The sequence below is a fragment of the Gymnoscopelus microlampas genome (assembly GCF_963454915.1).
Source record: "Gymnoscopelus microlampas genome assembly, chromosome: 3".
NCBI lineage: Eukaryota > Metazoa > Chordata > Actinopteri > Myctophiformes > Myctophidae > Gymnoscopelus > Gymnoscopelus microlampas.
This window is the reverse complement of record NC_139940.1, coordinates 25897279-25918808: the sequence shown is the minus strand read 5'-3', so window position 1 is coordinate 25918808 and position 21530 is coordinate 25897279. Positions and strand designations below refer to the sequence as shown.

General features: G+C 41.8%; 1 protein-coding gene and 1 long non-coding RNA gene across 2 annotated transcripts; both read left to right on the top strand.

Annotated features, from left to right (window-relative positions):
• Window positions 1–1258: 1258 nt before the first annotated feature.
• On the top strand, window positions 1259–21119 carry LOC311042832. The gene is made up of 4 exons (XR_014600549.1): window positions 1259–1348; window positions 19244–19639; window positions 20170–20317; window positions 20404–21119. It is a non-coding gene; the product is annotated as an uncharacterized lncRNA (long non-coding RNA).
• On the top strand, window positions 16914–17816 carry LOC311038609 (metaxin-1-like; the record flags this gene model as incomplete). Its single annotated transcript, XM_084048181.1, has 1 exon — window positions 16914–17816. The coding sequence occupies one exon, from the start codon at window positions 16914–16916 to the stop codon at window positions 17814–17816; it is 903 nt and encodes a 300-aa protein (XP_083904307.1).
• Window positions 21120–21530: the final 411 nt, after the last annotated feature.

Sequence of the window (21530 nt, the reverse complement as noted above, 5' to 3'; positions counted from 1 at the left end):
ATGTGCATGCCGCCACCTATAGGATCGGGGGTATATATGCAAGTGTATTCGAGCGCGTTAGAGACTTGGCCAGTGTGAATGCGGGCCAGCCAAGCGCACTCGGAAACGGAGCGGTCTGGAGTGCGGACGCGGAACCATAGTGAGAAACCGCTATTACATAGACAGGACGGATAGCGGCCTATAAATACATGTGTCACTTTGAAAGAGTCATAAGCCAGATTCCAATACCGAAAATCCGGCCACTCGCTCACTCCCACTCGGTCCATACGGTGACCGAGTGGGAGACACGTGACAATACTGTGAAATACTGTGATCCGATTTGCTACACAGACAGGAGGGATAGGACACTTATACAGACAGGACGGATAGGACACTTATACAGATAGAACATTCGCAACGTTCCCAACACAAGTCGTCTGGCGGAGAGTTGTGCTCCGAGGAGCACTTTTTCTAGTTATTATTATTATTATTATTATTATAGGGTCACGCCTAGCCCATGGCCCTCCCTCCAGTCATGCAATACTTAATGCAGTACCCATTACCTCATACTTTGAGGCCAGTCAATGACATCAGTATGATGTCATATTGATGACACCAGGGATCTCCATAAATGGGCATAGGGACACAGACAGACAGATACAGAGATCTGCCAAGTGTGAAGTCAATCGGTCAGACTGTTCTCGACATAATATGTCGAGAACAGTCTGACCGATTGACTTCACACTTGTTAACTGTGTTGGTACCTCTGCTTCTCTGTCTGTCTGTGAGTGTATCGCCACATATTATGTGGCGATACACTCACAGACAGACAGACACATAAGTCTTTCGGTGCATAGTGTGATAAATTCATGGATTTCATTGTTTACATTACAACATCTTGCAGCAATAATATGAAACAAGACAAAACAAAATGCACAAGCCAATAATCCATCAAGCTTTTGGGAGGCAATTCTTGACACATCTCCAGTCATGCTTAACATGCTACAAAGACTGAAGTCAAAGTGTACAGTAGGTCTATGGAGATCAGTATGGTGCAGATAGTACAGGAATACACTTATGATTAATAGTCTTTAAGGTACTTCTCTCTCTCTCTCTCTGACTTTCTCCTTTTTACAGTCAATGGTTCAGACACGGTACAGTACGGTCTAGTTCAACTGTATCAACAGAGGTCTCTCTCTCTCTCTCTCTCTCTCTCTCTCTCTCTCTCTCTCTCTCTCTCTCTACACATACACACTTTCATTCTTTATTCACATAGTGACTATCTTTCTATTTCCCCTTTGTCGATTCCTCTTTGCAAATTCACATTCAAGCCTTGGCGTGTGGGAGACTGATACATTGATAAGTAAAGGTAGGACTACCTACCCTGAACTGAACTGAACTATTAATACTTAGAATAGACTAGCTACCATTAGGCTATTACTAGTCTATTTCATTTTTTAAATCCTGCTTGCTTGTAAGAAGTCGTTTTATAGATAAACTGTCTTTTTCCAAGGTAGCAATTGTTTTTAACCTATAGGTTCTAAAATATATTATGTGTTAGGTATTAGCATAAACTAAGTTATCTCAATAAATGTCCATTTTTGGCAACACCAACTCCCTTGTAATAGCACAGTTAACATGTCTAAGCAAGCTTAGTTATAATGTATAACAGAAAGTCATTATAAGCCATTATAAATTAGAAGGAAAGAAAGAAAGGGGAAGGTATTTCACGTTTACTTCTGTTTTTAGTCACTTCCCTATTTATTTATTCCTGTATTTCTTCACCCATGATGAGGGGGAATGTCCCAAACCGTACTATGATGAGATTTTAAAGTGTCAGGCCTTTTTCACAAACAGTGGAAGTGCACATTTGTAACTGCACAATGTGTATACAGTATATATATTTTGGTACCTCTGCTTGTTTCGACCACTGCATGATAAGGTTTATGTTCAGTGTCAAATAGGCCAGTCTTGCTCTATCCTGAGCACTTTAGCACTGGAATCCAGTACCGTGCTGGTCACACGCAGGACTACATTACTCCCTCCTCGAGATCTAGCAGCATCCTAGCAATTCCCAATCGAGTTCAGCTCTGACGACCTGTATGATTGTCTGAGATGCACCTTTAGGTTCATATACCAGCATATGTGCAAGGGTGTGCAACAAATGCATGCCTCTTCACCGTAAATCTCATAAAAACAAGGCGACAGTGAGGGCTAGATGCTTGTAAGGCGCATCCGAGCGAGCCGCCAAAAGGAGGAAGATTTGTGTTTATGTACCAGATGGTTACTATGTTTGTATATTGTGATTGATTTGCGACTGATTGAAAAGAAAAGGGGTTAATAAGTAACATGTTGACATTGTTTGTGGAGGTTTCATATACAGGTTAGATTTGTGGTTGACCCCCCCCCCCCCCTTCACACCAATTGCATCATCCCCACAGTACCTGCCAGTTATGATCCCACGACTTAGCAGAGGGAAGTGGGTTTTAGTGTTTCCATGTCTATGCACAGCATCTGTATATTACACGCATATACACACGGTTCTGCAGATTGCTAACTGGTTAACCAAGTATAAAGATAATTTCTAGTCTGTTAAAGGTGCAATCTGGAACTCATTTTAGGGTCAGTGACAAAATAGGGTTGGCAAGATGACAAATTAAAAAATATAAAAAATCTTAAAATCTTATTTTACAGGCATGTATCAGGTTTGTTAAAACGTACATTTTGTAGTCATGTTGATTTAATGTCATTTGAAAAGACACTTGCACCAATTTTGCAATGACAATTACAGAATGTGCCTGAAAAAGTAAAATGGTGTAATCACATAAAAATAGAAATATTTAATATTTTATCCACTTTAAGTGTTCTCATAAAACAGTTTTACTTTATTATATAATATCAAATGAAAATAGATTTGATTTGCATTATCTCTAGATGTATTTTGGCCGTTTTGTTACATTGAGTGGAACACATAATGCTGAGTTTTCTAAATAATCTTTGACAAATTATGTAAAAATGGGCACAGCTCTGTGACGTGATACTGATCATGATAAAAAATAATCTCTCAGCACCACTGCCTTAAACATGTAGTGTTGTTACTCTCCGCCAGGAGAGTATTGTTTTCACTGCGTTTTCACTTTCTAAACATGACACACCGATTGGTCAAGCCTCACGTGACACGTGAAATACTGTGATCTGATTGGCTAGTGACGCATAGAGGCCTATATATACATGGCATCACTTTGACAGTGTCTCCGCCACTGTCAAAGTGAGGTAAGACAGGAACCATGAAATGGCTGCATGGCTGATACATAATTGGCAGATAGGACAGATAGGACATTTATATAGACAGGAGGGATATGACACTTACACAGACAGGACGGACAGTGTACAGACAGGACGGATAGGACACTTATACAGACAGGACGGACACTTATACAGACAGGACTCTCCAGAGTGATAAGCCAGATTCCAATACCGAAAATCCGGCCACTAGTTCACTCCCAGACTTCGAACCAGACTTCAAGTAGTCGCGGTCCAATTGTTCCTATCTGTCTTATTGGACAGGACACTTATATAGACAGGAGGGATATGACACTTACATAGACAGGACGGATAGGACACTTATACAGACAGGAGGGATAGGACACTTACACAGACAGGACGGAAGAGGACACTTACCCAGACAGGATGGATAGGACACTTTGTAGTAGGCATGAGTGTGTAGATTTCAATATTAGTGGTATTATTAATAACCAAAAATGTAGTTTGAGGACTTCTTAATATCTTAAGGATAATCAAATCAATAACTATGCATTTGGAATTATGAGTATTTAAAATTAAGAGAAATTTAACGAGGCACCATGAAAATCAACTTATGACTAAACACAAGCTTAATTTGTATTTAACCTTAACTTTAAACCACCAATAAAATAATGAAAGATTATAAAATAATCAGTTATTATTTTATTTCAATAAATCTACAAGATCTGAAGGGGAAAACGTTCTTTTCTCGGCAGAGCCTTCTTATGATGTGTGTCAACATATGTCAAAGTTCTATAAGGAATAATAATTCAACTTGAGCAATGACCAAACTAGATTTGATATTAAAAATATATGAATTTATTCAATCAAACCTAAGCTAGGCATGCAACATTTAATAAAAATGGAAAATCTCAACATTAAATATAATCAAGGTTTTAACTGGATTCAGATGGAGGCTAAACCTAACTTAAAATCCTGTAAGAAAACAACAGTTAAATTAAATAAGAATGATATGCCATGAGCAGCTGAATTGATCTTATTCAGGAGTTGTTCCTGTGTTTACCGCACATCACAGTTGTCATGTGATGTGTCCGATGTCCAGTGATGAACGTTGTCTGTTTGTGATGACGTGGTGGAATTCACGCTGGTTTTAGGGTGAAAACGTGAAGTTGTAGTTGTAGATCCGTCCTTTGTCTCACTCAGTCCTCTGAGGAGCCAGTTGTGGCAGAATGCTGCCCACGTGCTGTACCTATGGTCAGGCAAGAGCACAGTCGTCGTAGCGTTGAGCAGGGGCCAGTCAGGAGCTTTGTGGCTGTATTATCTTTAGGGATGCCAGAAGAGAAGCAGCGGAGACGCAACTTGGTCAGGGTCAGATCGTCTGGAGAACCCCAAGTTGTTGCGTCTGGCTTGTGAGAGAATCAGGCCTTCCAGTCACGGAGGTGCGGTGTGAAGAGCTTCCTATCCATCAGCCATGGAGGGCATCTTCTTCTTCGCGGTCCCTTGCTTCCTCGCAAAGAGGGGCTTAGGTCTCCCGGAGCTGGGAGCTTCCGAGCTAAGGGGGTGTTAGGTCCTAAGGAGGAGGTCGCACACAGCGTTTATATACGTTGCGATGAGGTAACATGAGGCTGTTGCAACACACATGATGTTCCGAAATACATGTTGTTGTTTTGAGGCAAAGACTTGTCCAGAAAGATGTCCTTCTTGGGAAGATGAAGTCATGCACTCTTGCCTTGCTCATGGCTTAAATTACACATATTCTGCAAATGTCGTGTTTATTTTATTTACACCGTTATTACAAACCATTGAATCCAGTGCAGTAAACTACGATGAATATGGTGCAAATAGTATATGTCATAATTACAATCAAAATCATGATTAATGAATTGGAATGATTACATGAATGAAACATTCAAACATTATGACATGAGTGGTGACATGAATGGTTACTTGTCAATAAGTCAGAGTGTTATCTGTGAGATGATAACATAATCCAATAAAGGCAATAAAGGGAAAGTGAAAACGCAGTGAAAACAATACTCTCCTGGCGGAGAGTATTGTTTTCACTGCGTTTTCACTTTCTAAACATGACACACCGATTGGTCAAGCCTCACGTGACACGTGAAATACTGTGATCTGATTGGCTAGTGACGCATAGAGGCCTATATATACATGGCATCACTTTGACAGTGTCTCCGCCACTGTCAAAGTGAGGTAAGACAGGAACCATGAAATGGCTGCATGGCTGATACATAATTGGCAGATAGGACAGATAGGACATTTATATAGACAGGAGGGATATGACACTTACACAGACAGGACGGACAGTGTACAGACAGGACGGATAGGACACTTATACAGACAGGACGGACACTTATACAGACAGGACTCTCCAGAGTGATAAGCCAGATTCCAATACCGAAAATCCGGCCACTAGTTCACTCCCAGACTTCGAACCAGACTTCAAGTAGTCGCGGTCCAATTGTTCCTATCTGTCTTATTGGACAGGACACTTATATAGACAGGAGGGATATGACACTTACATAGACAGGACGGATAGGACACTTATACAGACAGGAGGGATAGGACACTTACACAGACAGGACGGAAGAGGACACTTACCCAGACAGGATGGATAGGACACTTTGTAGTAGGCATGAGTGTGTAGATTTCAATATTAGTGGTATTATTAATAACCAAAAATGTAGTTTGAGGACTTCTTAATATCTTAAGGATAATCAAATCAATAACTATGCATTTGGAATTATGAGTATTTAAAATTAAGAGAAATTTAACGAGGCACCATGAAAATCAACTTATGACTAAACACAAGCTTAATTTGTATTTAACCTTAACTTTAAACCACCAATAAAATAATGAAAGATTATAAAATAATCAGTTATTATTTTATTTCAATAAATCTACAAGATCTGAAGGGGAAAACGTTCTTTTCTCGGCAGAGCCTTCTTAAGATGTGTGTCAACATATGTCAAAGTTCTATAAGGAATAATAATTCAACTTGAGCAATGACCAAACTAGATTTGATATTAAAAATATATGAATTTATTCAATCAAACCTAAGCTAGGCATGCAACATTTAATAAAAATGGAAAATCTCAACATTAAATATAATCAAGGTTTTAACTGGATTCAGATGGAGGCTAAACCTAACTTAAAATCCTGTAAGAAAACAACAGTTAAATTAAATAAGAATGATATGCCATGAGCAGCTGAATTGATCTTATTCAGGAGTTGTTCCTGTGTTTACCGCACATCACAGTTGTCATGTGATGTGTCCGATGTCCAGTGATGAACGTTGTCTGTTTGTGATGACGTGGTGGAATTCACGCTGGTTTTAGGGTGAAAACGTGAAGTTGTAGTTGTAGATCCGTCCTTTGTCTCACTCAGTCCTCTGAGGAGCCAGTTGTGGCAGAATGCTGCCCACGTGCTGTACCTATGGTCAGGCAAGAGCACAGTCGTCGTAGCGTTGAGCAGGGGCCAGTCAGGAGCTTTGTGGCTGTATTATCTTTAGGGATGCCAGAAGAGAAGCAGCGGAGACGCAACTTGGTCAGGGTCAGATCGTCTGGAGAACCCCAAGTTGTTGCGTCTGGCTTGTGAGAGAATCAGGCCTTCCAGTCACGGAGGTGCGGTGTGAAGAGCTTCCTATCCATCAGCCATGGAGGGCATCTTCTTCTTCGCGGTCCCTTGCTTCCTCGCAAAGAGGGGCTTAGGTCTCCCGGAGCTGGGAGCTTCCGAGCTAAGGGGGTGTTAGGTCCTAAGGAGGAGGTCGCACACAGCGTTTATATACGTTGCGATGAGGTAACATGAGGCTGTTGCAACACACATGATGTTCCGAAATACATGTTGTTGTTTTGAGGCAAAGACTTGTCCAGAAAGATGTCCTTCTTGGGAAGATGAAGTCATGCACTCTTGCCTTGCTCATGGCTTAAATTACACATATTCTGCAAATGTCGTGTTTATTTTATTTACACCGTTATTACAAACCATTGAATCCAGTGCAGTAAACTACGATGAATATGGTGCAAATAGTATATGTCATAATTACAATCAAAATCATGATTAATGAATTGGAATGATTACATGAATGAAACATTCAAACATTATGACATGAGTGGTGACATGAATGGTTACTTGTCAATAAGTCAGAGTGTTATCTGTGAGATGATAACATAATCCAATAAAGGCAATAAAGGGAAAGTGAAAACGCAGTGAAAACAATACTCTCCTGGCGGAGAGTATTGTTTTCACTGCGTTTTCACTTTCTAAACATGACACACCGATTGGTCAAGCCTCACGTGACACGTGAAATACTGTGATCTGATTGGCTAGTGACGCATAGAGGCCTATATATACATGGCATCACTTTGACAGTGTCTCCGCCACTGTCAAAGTGAGGTAAGACAGGAACCATGAAATGGCTGCATGGCTGATACATAATTGGCAGATAGGACAGATAGGACATTTATATAGACAGGAGGGATATGACACTTACACAGACAGGACGGACAGTGTACAGACAGGACGGATAGGACACTTATACAGACAGGACGGACACTTATACAGACAGGACTCTCCAGAGTGATAAGCCAGATTCCAATACCGAAAATCCGGCCACTAGTTCACTCCCAGACTTCGAACCAGACTTCAAGTAGTCGCGGTCCAATTGTTCCTATCTGTCTTATTGGACAGGACACTTATATAGACAGGAGGGATATGACACTTACATAGACAGGACGGATAGGACACTTATACAGACAGGAGGGATAGGACACTTACACAGACAGGACGGAAGAGGACACTTACCCAGACAGGATGGATAGGACACTTTGTAGTAGGCATGAGTGTGTAGATTTCAATATTAGTGGTATTATTAATAACCAAAAATGTAGTTTGAGGACTTCTTAATATCTTAAGGATAATCAAATCAATAACTATGCATTTGGAATTATGAGTATTTAAAATTAAGAGAAATTTAACGAGGCACCATGAAAATCAACTTATGACTAAACACAAGCTTAATTTGTATTTAACCTTAACTTTAAACCACCAATAAAATAATGAAAGATTATAAAATAATCAGTTATTATTTTATTTCAATAAATCTACAAGATCTGAAGGGGAAAACGTTCTTTTCTCGGCAGAGCCTTCTTAAGATGTGTGTCAACATATGTCAAAGTTCTACAAGGAATAATAATTCAACTTGAGCAATGACCAAACTAGATTTGATATTAAAAATATAAGAATTTATTCAATCAAACCTAAGCTAGGCATGCAACATTTAATAAAAATGGAAAATCTCAACATTAAATATAATCAAGGTTTTAACTGGATTCAGATGGAGGCTAAACCTAACTTAAAATCCTGTAAGAAAACAACAGTTAAATTAAATAAGAATGATATGCCATGAGCAGCTGAATTGATCTTATTCAGGAGTTGTTCCTGTGTTTACCGCACATCACAGTTGTCATGTGATGTGTCCGATGTCCAGTGATGAACGTTGTCTGTTTGTGATGACGTGGTGGAATTCACGCTGGTTTTAGGGTGAAAACGTGAAGTTGTAGTTGTAGATCCGTCCTTTGTCTCACTCAGTCCTCTGAGGAGCCAGTTGTGGCAGAATGCTGCCCACGTGCTGTACCTATGGTCAGGCAAGAGCACAGTCGTCGTAGCGTTGAGCAGGGGCCAGTCAGGAGCTTTGTGGCTGTATTATCTTTAGGGATGCCAGAAGAGAAGCAGCGGAGACGCAACTTGGTCAGGGTCAGATCGTCTGGAGAACCCCAAGTTGTTGCGTCTGGCTTGTGAGAGAATCAGGCCTTCCAGTCACGGAGGTGCGGTGTGAAGAGCTTCCTATCCATCAGCCATGGAGGGCATCTTCTTCTTCGCGGTCCCTTGCTTCCTCGCAAAGAGGGGCTTAGGTCTCCCGGAGCTGGGAGCTTCCGAGCTAAGGGGGTGTTAGGTCCTAAGGAGGAGGTCGCACACAGCGTTTATATACGTTGCGATGAGGTAACATGAGGCTGTTGCAACACACATGATGTTCCGAAATACATGTTGTTGTTTTGAGGCAAAGACTTGTCCAGAAAGATGTCCTTCTTGGGAAGATGAAGTCATGCACTCTTGCCTTGCTCATGGCTTAAATTACACATATTCTGCAAATGTCGTGTTTATTTTATTTACACCGTTATTACAAACCATTGAATCCAGTGCAGTAAACTACGATGAATATGGTGCAAATAGTATATGTCATAATTACAATCAAAATCATGATTAATGAATTGGAATGATTACATGAATGAAACATTCAAACATTATGACATGAGTGGTGACATGAATGGTTACTTGTCAATAAGTCAGAGTGTTATCTGTGAGATGATAACATAATCCAATAAAGGGAAACAGTATTATAATCCAAGAGTCCTGATCCATTCTGGGATTCTCTGTAGTCTGTAGTGTTCCAGTGAGTTTGCTTTGGAGACAAACATCTGAAAATAGAATGGACCAAGTTTCGCAAACCTTCAAAGCGAGTTCTCAATCACTCTTAAAAGTCAAACCTTGCGTTAGTGAAATTAGATGCAAATTTCCATTTGTATCCATGGTCCATGTCCTGTGGAACATTCCTAAGGGTCAATAGGTCAGTTTGTGGAGCCAAGGCTCATATGACGATGTAGATTGAGCCATCAGTGTCAGACAGTTAGAAATACTTGCTGTGTCCATTTGCTCATTCAATATTATAAGTGTGGAAACTGTATAAACAGTAATTGTGCTGTTATATCGACCCATAGTTACTACACTTACATATACAAGAGGGATAGCGACCTTCGAACCAACACAAGTCTTCTGGCGGAGAGTTGTGCTCCGAGGAGCACTTTTTCTAGTTTTTTGTTGTTATCAATTTTTTTTAATTATCATATCGACAATACAATTATGTTCGAATGGATACATTTTTCAACAAAAACAAGATACAAACACATACACAACTTAAAAATATATACCTGTGCTCTCCAGCGTAGTCCCACCACTGCCACCATCTGTCAGGGACCGAGTTGGAGAGACACAAGGAAACTTTGTTGGTTTTAAAATATTGTTCTCTTTTTGCATTTCTTTGTTGAAAATAAATGATTTAACAGATAACAAAAAAAAATATGCTCAAAAAATGAAATCAAACTAAATAACTAAACAGAAACTGGACTGATCAACACAACTGGACTGAAAACTGAACTAACCAGAATGACACATGAGGTGGACATATATAGGGATGGGTCAGACCACTGTGAACACAAAGGGGGAAAAGACACAGACTACCACTTAAACACACTCTAATAACCCCTGCCCCTCCCCATAGTGCAGGAAGACTGTGGTGCAGTCCAATTGTCCACATTAGCTTCAGATATGGAGCAGCTGATTCCCATTCCTTTGGCCAGCCCATCATCTACATTTCTGTCACAGCTTCCCATAGCAATTAGCCTCAATGTGTGGCTGCTGAGTCAGCCATCACACCCCGTAATTAATTGAAGATCGATACATTTAATAAAGGAAATTCTTAACGGCGATTATACCCGATAAATTCCCTATAAAGAAATATACTTTGCCGCACTAATCGAAGAACCATTTCTTTCAGTTTCGGTACAGTTTTGCCAGTTCCCACCTTCCTGCGACGGCGATTCAGTGTCTCGTTCCCCGCTCGGATCTCCATCCATGTAGCCCCTCTCCTTCATGGCTCGGGTGACTTCCTACGCACTTTTGTAGATCTTCATCCCATCAAGCCAGTGGACCCTCATCTTCGTGAAAGGTGTATGGAAACGGATTCCTTTTTTTTTTTTAAGGATTTATGGTTTTAGGTTCTCTTTCCTGATGCGGACAACCTCAGGTGGATAATCGTGATCGAAGCCTAGGCACTTGTCTCCCACTAGAATCTTCGTTTCCCAGGCCTTTTTAAGCACCATCTCTTTCGTCTCGAATTGAAGAAAGTTCATCACAATGGACCGGGGTGGAGCAGACGGGTTGTTCGGTCGTTCGGAGCCCTGCGTCCCCTTTGTATTTGAAGTTGGGTCCCTTCAGGCAAATCTAGCTCCGTTTGAAACAGTCGCTCCATATATTTCACTACTGAAGCCCCTTCGGTCCCCTCCACGAGTCCAAACACGCATATGTTGTTTGTCACGTTTGTGATTTCCTCCTTTATTTCTTTTTTCATTTCTTCTTTAAACGACAACAGCTCCTGCTGTATTTCCTGCCTGAAAGATTGTAGTTCTTTAGTTATATTGTCGAGTCCAGCACGCAGTATTTCAGCTAAGGCCTCGTCCATTTCCTCATCCAAGTCTTCCTCACTATCCTTCCGTCGTCGTCAATGTTTTCGTTATTTTATTCTTCTGCTGTATATCTTCGGGTGTTCCTACGGCTTCGTCTGTGTCTCCTATTCGTTTCTTTTCATTATTTTTCCATTCTGGTTCTGTTTTTGTCAAGTTATTTTGACTGACTGTAGAGAGAACTCCTCGCTACTCCTCTCTCGCCATCTTCGAATGAATCTTTCCATATGATTATAGCCGTAATATTCCTTATAAAGAAATTCATTTCGCCGCACAAATCGAAGAACCATTTCTTTCAGTTTCGGTTTTTCCATTTTTTTCAGTTTTGCCAGTTCCCACTTGATGTTGTGTGGGAGTTCTGACTGCTCCAGATTGTACTGAATAACTGTTAGCTTGCATAATGTCTTCAGACTAGGCCTCAAATCTAACATGAACAGTTTATCAGTGCAAACAGGCGCTGAGATCGAGATCATCGAGGATGAGTTGAAGAAGCATCGTTTGTATCCTCCAAAGATGATGATACGATCTCCCACCACGCAACATAACATTCCATACATTGAAAACGGGCCTTTTCCTTTGGGCTCCACCTTCTTCCAGGAGAAGGTCTCTGGATTGAATTTCCACAGATCATTCAAGTCCTTGTTATCGTGTTGGCCACCAAATATGTACAGCTCTCCATTGTAGGCAAAGGCTGAATGTTCCTCACGTACTTGTACTTCTGCAACAAGATGTCCAGAAGGAGTGCTCAGCCAGCAGTTGGTCTCTGTGTCAAACACACTAATGTTCTTGTTAGGCCATCCCCCAAATACAAACATCTTTGTCCCAATGATGGTGGCAGAGTAACCCGAGAAAGCAGTTGGTTGAGTGCCTCCGGTGTTAATTAAAGCCCCGACCATTGTAGTGATGTCCAACTTGTAGATGACATTAGTGTATCCAGCTATCATTGCATATATGGCCTTCCCCAGGACACAGGCTGAGTGGAAGTGCTCATTCTCTGGAACATTCCCACAAACCCTGGGCTTGAACCATATGTGGGTGTCGACATCAAATGCATAAAGAAATCCGAACCCCAAAATGTAGATGGAATGTTCGATCAGCATAGCTGACAGCCTTTTCCTTATGGTGGGAACCTCAAGGTGACGTTCTCCTCTTCCAGCTGCTGTCACAGGGGGTAACGTCATCCAGCACAGAGACACTGTGTTGAAGACATGCACGTCAGTCCGATCATTCCTACTGTCTCCTTCAAAGCAGTAGACCTCGTGTCCAACTACCACAGCAAGATCGAATAAATTATTTTCTCTTCCATTCAGATGTACCACCCAGTGAAACATTTCGCTCACCAACACGAATCTGGTGCTGATAAACAATTTACAAGAGGAAGTTGTAAGAAAGCAGATTGATTCCTTGGTTGTGCCTAGGACAAGTCATTTTGAAGGACAGTTACATTGTGATGATGACGTGATGTCTTTGCGTGATGACGTCATCAAAATAAGTAATAATACATTATTACACAAACAAGTGATTTTTGGGGCGGTGTAGCCGCCCCCTATAAGTGAGTTTTGGACACTGACCAATCCTGCACCGTGATTGGCCAATAGTCTACAACGCATTGCATACCCCTAACCCTTCCATTGTTAATTCAAATCGATACTTTTGCAAAGTCAGCCAATCACATTACAGCTAGTGTCATCACCACTAACTTTAATTTAACTTTAATTGGCTAGCGAAACACATGACACATGTGCAGCCCTATGAATAGCAGTATGGACTTTAAAAAAAGTCACTTATCCTTTTTTTAAAGTGAGTCATGTTGTGATGACCACATACCGCCCACTTCACACTGGGTGTGATTTTTGGGGCGGTGTAGCCGCCCCCTATAAGTGGGTTTTGGACACCGACCAAAAAAATGATGTACCCCCTAACCCTTCCATTGTTAATGCAAATCGATACTTTTTTCATATCAGCCAATCACATTACAGCTAGTGTCATCACCACTAACTGTAATGTGATTGGCTGACTTTGCAAATTCAGGACTGTGATTGGCTAGCGAAACACATGACACATGTGCAGCCCTATGAATAGCAGTATGGACTTTTAAAAAAGTTATTTATCCTTTTTTAAAAGTGAGTCATGTTGTGATGACCACACACCGCCCACCATCACACACACGCACGCACGCAGACAGACAGACAGACAGACAGGCAGACAGACAGGCAGGCAGGCAGGCAGGCAGGCAGGCAGGCAGGCAGGCAGGCAGGCAGGCAGGCAGGCAGGCAGGCAGGCAGGCAGGCACGCACGCACGCACACACACACACACACACACACACACACACACACACACACACACACACACACACACACACACACACACACTAAATTATGGGCTCCGGTAGTTAAATTAAGTTTAGAGTAAAGTCACTTTAGAATTCAACAGGTGGTCACAGAGAACATTCTCTAGGCGACAGAGATACTGGCACCATGAAGAGTTAGTGAGGTGAAGGCTGGCATATATTTCTATGGCAGGACATGACATTACAATCATTTAGCAGACACGTACAATAAGTGCATTCAACATAGGTAGGCAAAGAAACTAGTCACCAGAAGTCTTAAGTCCATTCCCTTCTAAAACACGTGACTAAGAGTATACCTAGCGCTAAGGTAAAAAAGTATATATCAGCTACCAACTTTCTTAAACAGATGAGACAAATAGGAAAATCAAATGAGCCAGAGCTAAAATAATTAAGTGTATCAAATAAAACAAGAGCTCGTAATACTAATTGACAACAAGTAGGCAAGGCTAAGATGAAGGGTCAGGGTAGTGTTTCCTGAAGAGGTGGGTTTTCAGCCTGCGGCGAAAGATGGGCAGTGGTTCTGCTGTCCTGACATCAGTGGGGAGTTCATTCCACCACTGTGGGGCAGAACAGAGAAAAGCTGTGACCGTGTAGATCGGCCAGAGGGACCACTGAGTGACGAGGCAACCAGTCGCCCGAGGCGGCAGACCGAAGTGGTCGGGCAGGGGTGTAAGCCTCGACCATAGCCTGGAGGTAAGAAGGAGCTGTTCCTTTCACTGCCCTATAGGCTAGCACCAGGGTCTTAAACTGGATGCGAGCCGCAACGGGGAGCCAGTGTAGAGAACGGAGGACAGTATGTAATGATGACAGGGAACCCAGGCAACTAAACAAACACATTAACATATGTGTGTGTGTACTTGTACTCTACTAGTGAGGGCCAAATGTCCCCACAAGTAGGCTATAGTAGAATTTGAGAAGTAGACATTGTTTGGACAATGGTCCTCACAAGGACTCAAAAAATATTTGATGGCTGATTTATACTTAATTGCACACCAGTGTCACGCACCAAAAATAGGTGATCTACAAGCTTACAATGCATCACACAGTGTAGATCACTTGTAGATCTGCTATTTTTGGTGTGTGACACCAACACCAGCGCACCAAGTATAACTTAGACTTCCAGGTTCGGGTTAAAAATGGCCAAAAAGAAAGGTAAAAATCACACCCTGTGTGAAGGAAGCGGTGCCTTTGGGGCGGGGCTTAAAGGAGACATCCGGGCATTTTCAGTGTTAATGTGTTGCTTAGCACTCACCAACATTGAAAGGGTCGCTGCGTTAATCTCATTGAGTCCGTGTCGTCCCGTCTAAAGACCCCCTCCGTCAGCAGAATGGAGCATATTGGATATCCCAAATTCGCCTATTTTAACAAATGCAAAGTCTGTTTTTTTGCTTCTAGTACTCATTGTTGAGTCCCATGATAATGTAACAGGCGCTAAAAGTCCGAGAAGCTAACGGCTAATAACAGAACGAAGTAATGCTGGGGCTGCTTATCTCTGCATGGCAGCCCCAGGTTGCCAGGTCGGGAGAGAAACCGGCAACCAGCATTACTTCGTTTTGTTATTAGCCGTTAGCTTCTCGGACTTTTAGCGCCTGTTACATTATCATGGGACTCAACAATGAGTACTAGAAGCAAAAAAACAGACTTTGCATTTGTTAAAATAGGCGAATTTGGGATATCCAATATGCTCCATTCTGCCGACGGAGGGGGTCTTTAGACGGGACGACACGGACTCAATGAGATTAACGCAGCGACCCTTTCAATGTTGGTGAGTGCTAAGCAACACATTAAAGATAACACTGAAAATGCGCGGATGTCTCCTTTAACTCATTTCAGTTCGTCCCTATTGGTGGTCTGAGTCCACTTACCAAATTTGTACTTGGTAGCATGCTGCAAACTGGAATAATGGCTGTTTAAAGCCCAGCCAATGGGCAGACAGAGGGGGCGGGGCTTAAGTAATTACAGTTTGTCCCTATTGGTGGTTTTAGTCCATGTCCAAAATTTGTACTCCGTAGCATGCTGCGAACTTGAGTTATGGCTGTTTAAAGGCCAGCCAATGGGAAGACAGAGGGGGCAGGGCTTGAGCAATTCGTGCTCGTCCCTATTGGTGGTCTAAGTCCACATACCAAATTTGGACTTGGTGGCATGCTGCAAACTGGAGTTATAGCTGTTTAAAATCCCGTGCTCATCCCGTGCTCATACGGGCGGACGTCCCTGGGGGTCCCTGGACCCCTCTTTGATAACCGGTGGCACTTGTGGCAAATGAGAGGAGAGATGGCATAGGCAATCTCCAAGTCTGTGTGTGTGTGTGTGTGTGTGTGTGTGTGTGTGTGTGTGTGTGTGTGTGTGTGTGTGTGTGTGTGTGTGTGTGTGTGCGTGTGTTTGTATGTGTTGCTTCTTTGCCGTGCTCATCCCGGGCTCATACACACAGACACACAGACACACAGACAGACACACAGACACACAGACACACAGACACCGAGTCAAAGCCACGTATAGAGCGGTTGGCACCGCTAAAAACAACACAGAAGGTTAATATAGAATAAACACAGAAGCAAAGCACCCAGGAGGAAGTTGTCACAGTTCGGGCGCTGCCGCTCCTCCGGCCCCCGAATTTGTGCTGACATCAGACTTAGATATGTCCATATTTGGGCATAGTCCCCCCCCACCCGCCACAGACAGACAGACAGACAGACAGACAGACAGACAGACAGACAGACAGACAGACAGACAGACAGACAGACAGACAGACTCTCTACTTAATCTTCACATACGGTATTTCCTCTTCTATTCTATGACGTTGAAGTGTGTGTGTCTGTCTGGACCAAATATGGATACCCCAAGTTGGTGTGTCAGAAGTGCATGCTGTACTGATGTCACAGGCTAACCTCCATGAGGGCCATTGTCATTTAAATTCCCAGGCAGATTTCAATTTCCATTCTGCCCTTGACAGTTTGTGTAGGTTACGTCTGGACTATAAACTGGTGTTTTGGCAATAAAATCCAAGATGGCCGACCCCATAGAGTTGTACTGCTGGGGAGGTGACTGGGGTTGCGATGTAGATTCTCTCATCGTACTGGCATACTCCAAGTTTTCTGGTGCTCCTGTTAAAATCCACGAGATCACCAACCCTTGGAGAAGTCCCACAGGTGTTTTACCTGCACTGAAGACCGTGAACGAAGGCATTGTTTCAAGAACCAATAATGTCATTATCCAACTCAAGAAACAGAAATATAATGCTGACTACGACCTCTCACCCAAGGAGAGTGCGGACACCCTGGCATTTGTCTCTCTTCTGGAGGAGAAGCTGCTCCCTGCGTTGATCTACTCCAAATGGGTGGACGCCAAAAACTATGAGGATGTGACACGGCGCTGGTATGGTGAGAACATTTCATTCCCCCTGAACTTCTTCCTGGCAAACCGCATGCGTAACCAGCAGCTGGAGAAGCTGAGGCTGGTCAGAGGAGATCCCATGATGGAGTCCGGAGAACAACTAGAAGAAGAGCTTTACCGTGATGCTCTGGAGTGTATGACATTGCTCTCTCAGCACCTCGGTTCACACAAGTTCTTCTTCGGTGATTCCCCATCCTCACTGGACGCCTACGTGTATGGCCACCTCGGGTCTCTGTTGAAGATCAGGATGCCCAACGGGAAGCTCCAGCAACACCTCAACTCCTTGGAAAACTTGAATCAGTTCTGCACCAACATCCTAGACCTGTACTTCCCCTCCACGGCCCAAAAGGCCCCAGCCAGCAAGTCGCCGGCTCAGGCAGACACCAGCAGCAACTTTTACAATGAGCCCCACAAGAGACGCAACCAGATATTATCCGTGCTGTTCGCAACCGCCGCCATGCTGGGTTACGCCATCTTGACGGGGCTGGAGAGGCCTGGCAAGGACAGTTGCTGCTAAAGCAGTAGCTAATTGGGATCCAAATAAACAATAAATGGAAAAAAGAACTGAGGCTTTCCTAATTTTTGGGGGCATTAACATTGTCAAATATATTCCATATACTTTGTAAGGATGGAAAATACGGGGAATATATTATTGAGTTATTATTCCTTAATAACTCAATCCCCAGCAAATCCTGGCAGTTAATTTAAGTTAATTTGGGTCCATTTCTACACTGTAAGTTAAGGGAGTGCTTCATCCCGAAGGTGACTTTTATTCTATCGGTTGCTCACCCCATGAAGCCTTGAGTTCATAGAGTGTTTTTATTTGTGTCGCATTCCTTTGTGGTGAATGACGAATCAAAAAATAAAGAGAATACTTAACTTGATGAATTGAAGAAAATGGGGTTCTACGATTAATGACAGCAAAACCAGAGACCCCCAGAAAACAAGGATCCGGTTTTGAGCTCCAGAGCAGCACTTGCAGTGTAATGCATCCAGTCGTGTGCGCAGTACTTCTAAAACACTGAAATTTGTACTATTTAAAACGCTTCTGGTATAAACCATCTCAGTGAAAAAGCAGTGTTTTGGAAGTAGCCTAATGAGGATGCGATTTGGACTTGGTTGGATGCGACACTTGGATTGAACTTGGACTCCACTTGGTGGAGTTTATTAATGACTATCTGGTGTGGTTTTACTGTTCTTGGATCTTCATTCACCTGGATTCTTCGTTCACCATGGAGTGTGCAGCACGGTTTTATGCAACATATCATCTCTAAACAGGGGCCTCATGCCCCCTGTCAAAAAACCTCAAAACCTTGTCATCACAAGCCAGAGACAGAGACGAGAGAGACCTTTCTATCATTATATTTGGTTATTATTGGGGCTGATTCAACAATGTCCTAAATTCTAACAGTTTTCTGACAAACCGATGTTGCTTTTTCATGTCAAGGACCCACAAAATTATATGTATTTGGCCGCCGACCCTATCTCAAAATATTTTGTTCCAGGGACACCCCAGCAGCAAATATTTGAGTTAAAAATGGTCGCTTTAAAAAAATGTATATATATTCAAAGATTTGCACACATTTTCACTTATATATTTTATTTTTATTTATTTATTTATCAGGGACAGTGCACATTAATCAACATGTCAGTTTTTCACATCCACGTAAATGGGCCAATGTTAGCCAGAGTTGGCTAATTTTCATCTGTAGTCCCTGAGCAGGCTGTTAAAAAATGGTGGTATAGTTATCCATACAAAAATAGATATTATCAATGCAATACAAATACAGTAAAATATACAAGCGATTAATTTATATCTGCTATTTTTGAATAGCCAAAGTATAATATAAAGCTTTTTAGCTCAACTCTAAAATGACACAATTTCTTTCCTGGTTTTAATGGGTTAAGTGCCCTTTTTGAAAAATGTCCTTTTTTCTCTTGCAGGGATAATCAGCATGGAGGCTAAAGACCTGATCACACGGAACAAGACAACTCTTCAACATATTCTAATGCCACACATTAAGTTAGTCAACCAGTATGTATTTGAACAAAACCTAATTGTGGAATTTGAGTATGGCAACCTAAAAGAAATCAGTGTTCCATCAGATGCAGCCACTGCACTTGTGGACAAAATTATTTTCAAGGGGGACATGACTTGCCGGGAATTCCTGAATCTGCTACATGATGTAAGACTCACAGATATGCTTCCAGATCTGAAGACAATGCCATGGTACAACCCTGCAGTCGCACCTTCATCTGACAAAATCAGCATCCAACCAAGTTATGTTCGAGAAACTCAAACTGGTTCTCCTAGCCAAGCCTACAAAATGGTGGCCAATGGTAAAGCCTATTCTTTTAATACATTACTGACTTATTTAATCTACACAAATCAGATCTTCCACAATTTTATCTAAACTAGATCACTGAAATATGGTGTGTGTGTAAAAATGTAAATGTATCTAGGCTTCTATTTCTAGTTTGAAGATCTGTGATAGAAGGTATACATGAGAGACCATCATACACATACATGTGGAGCAGCATTGACACATATACACACTATGACATCTCAGTATAGATGAATTCCAGCCAGCAACAAAATGTCTGACAATATGTATGACAATAAATGATAACTCATTTAAGGCTATTTACTTTACTTTTAACACAGATCACATTTGACACTAGTCTTTAACATGGTACTCTTGAGACTGTAGCTGCTGTGTTGGTTTTTAGCACACAATGAATGTCATATGCCTTTTACTTGTAATTGGTATTGTTGACAATAAAACTGAACGCTTGAACCCCTTTAATGTAATTTTATCTGTATTCTCATATATCTTGGTTTGCCTCTTTACTATTTTTTACTTGTACAGATGAACAAGAGGCAGTGATAAAACCACAAGGGCAAGAGACCGATGAGGATGTAGAAGAAGAAGAGTGCCGTTGTTGTGAATGTGTTCGTGAAAATGGGTGTCTACGTCTATGTTGCTTCTGCTACAAGAAGAGGAAAGGTCACCGAAGGTTAGTTAATCCTCGCCAATATTCTTATTGTCAGTATTATTTGTATAGAGACATGCAATCAACAGCAGTTTTTCTTTTCCTCTTAGGAAATAAGTGATGCTATGATGGAGCAGGAGATTTGTTGTCATGGCTGTTCTTCCATTAACTGTTGATCCAGTCTCTTCCTCTACTTCCCTACCTGTCCACCAGATGTCGCCTCATCTTGTTCTGTGCCTGCCATCCCCAAGGACCGGCTTGTAAATTGATGCTATATAGGAAGTGTGACAGTTCATATGAATGGCCAGTCTCGCTGTTTCACCCCTGCTGGTTGCAGACGCAATTAGGCTCTATTCAAGCGGATGGGTTTTTTGGACGAACTTTACACTTGATCGCTGCAAAATAGGCTTAATTTACGGTCTGTAGAAACCAATGGCGTGACGCTGTCCATATTTATTTTTACAGTCTATGGTCATCCCATATTAGTGATTATCTCCACCAATCGCCCTTACGAGTATGTGACTGTCTGTGTGTGCAGCTAATCTCATAAACCACTGGACATATCAGTCAAAATTGTCATGCACAAAGCCATTAGGCTAAGGAAGATATTCACCCAAGACTTTTTGAGTCAGCCTCATGGTGGCGCTATATCAGCCCGCTTTACATTTTGACCTAGGGTCATACAATGATCATTTATTTTAGGCCACGCCCATAATTGGCTTCCAAATTTCGTGAAAATGAACAAATACAAAACTGGTACTTGTTACTGTATTATCCCTTACTCGGAAAAGTCATTAATGCTTTGCAATGGCCTTATTCCCCTGAATTTGATTAACCTTTAGAAAAGTAGATTTAATTAATGTTACTTTTCCAACAGTTATTGCAGATTAATGCTAACATGTGGACATTGTAGGTGCTACCATAATGTTAATAAACAGAATACGCAATATAACAAACAATAAACTGGAATGTATTTGCACACTTTTAATGCACTTCAGATTTGTAGAAACAATTCACAAACATAGCACTAATAAAAACCTAGGAATTAAAGCACCAAATACAAGAGGTTTTGTCTGGGAACAGAAATGGGTCACAACCGCAAACGTACAGATACCAGAGTGCACAGTAACTGGAACCGTGTTTGGAATCAGAAAGAATACATAACTTACAGGTACTATATGGTACAATTCAGACTAATGCAATCTTCATTCAACTGTCAGTGGATGGAGCGAAGATT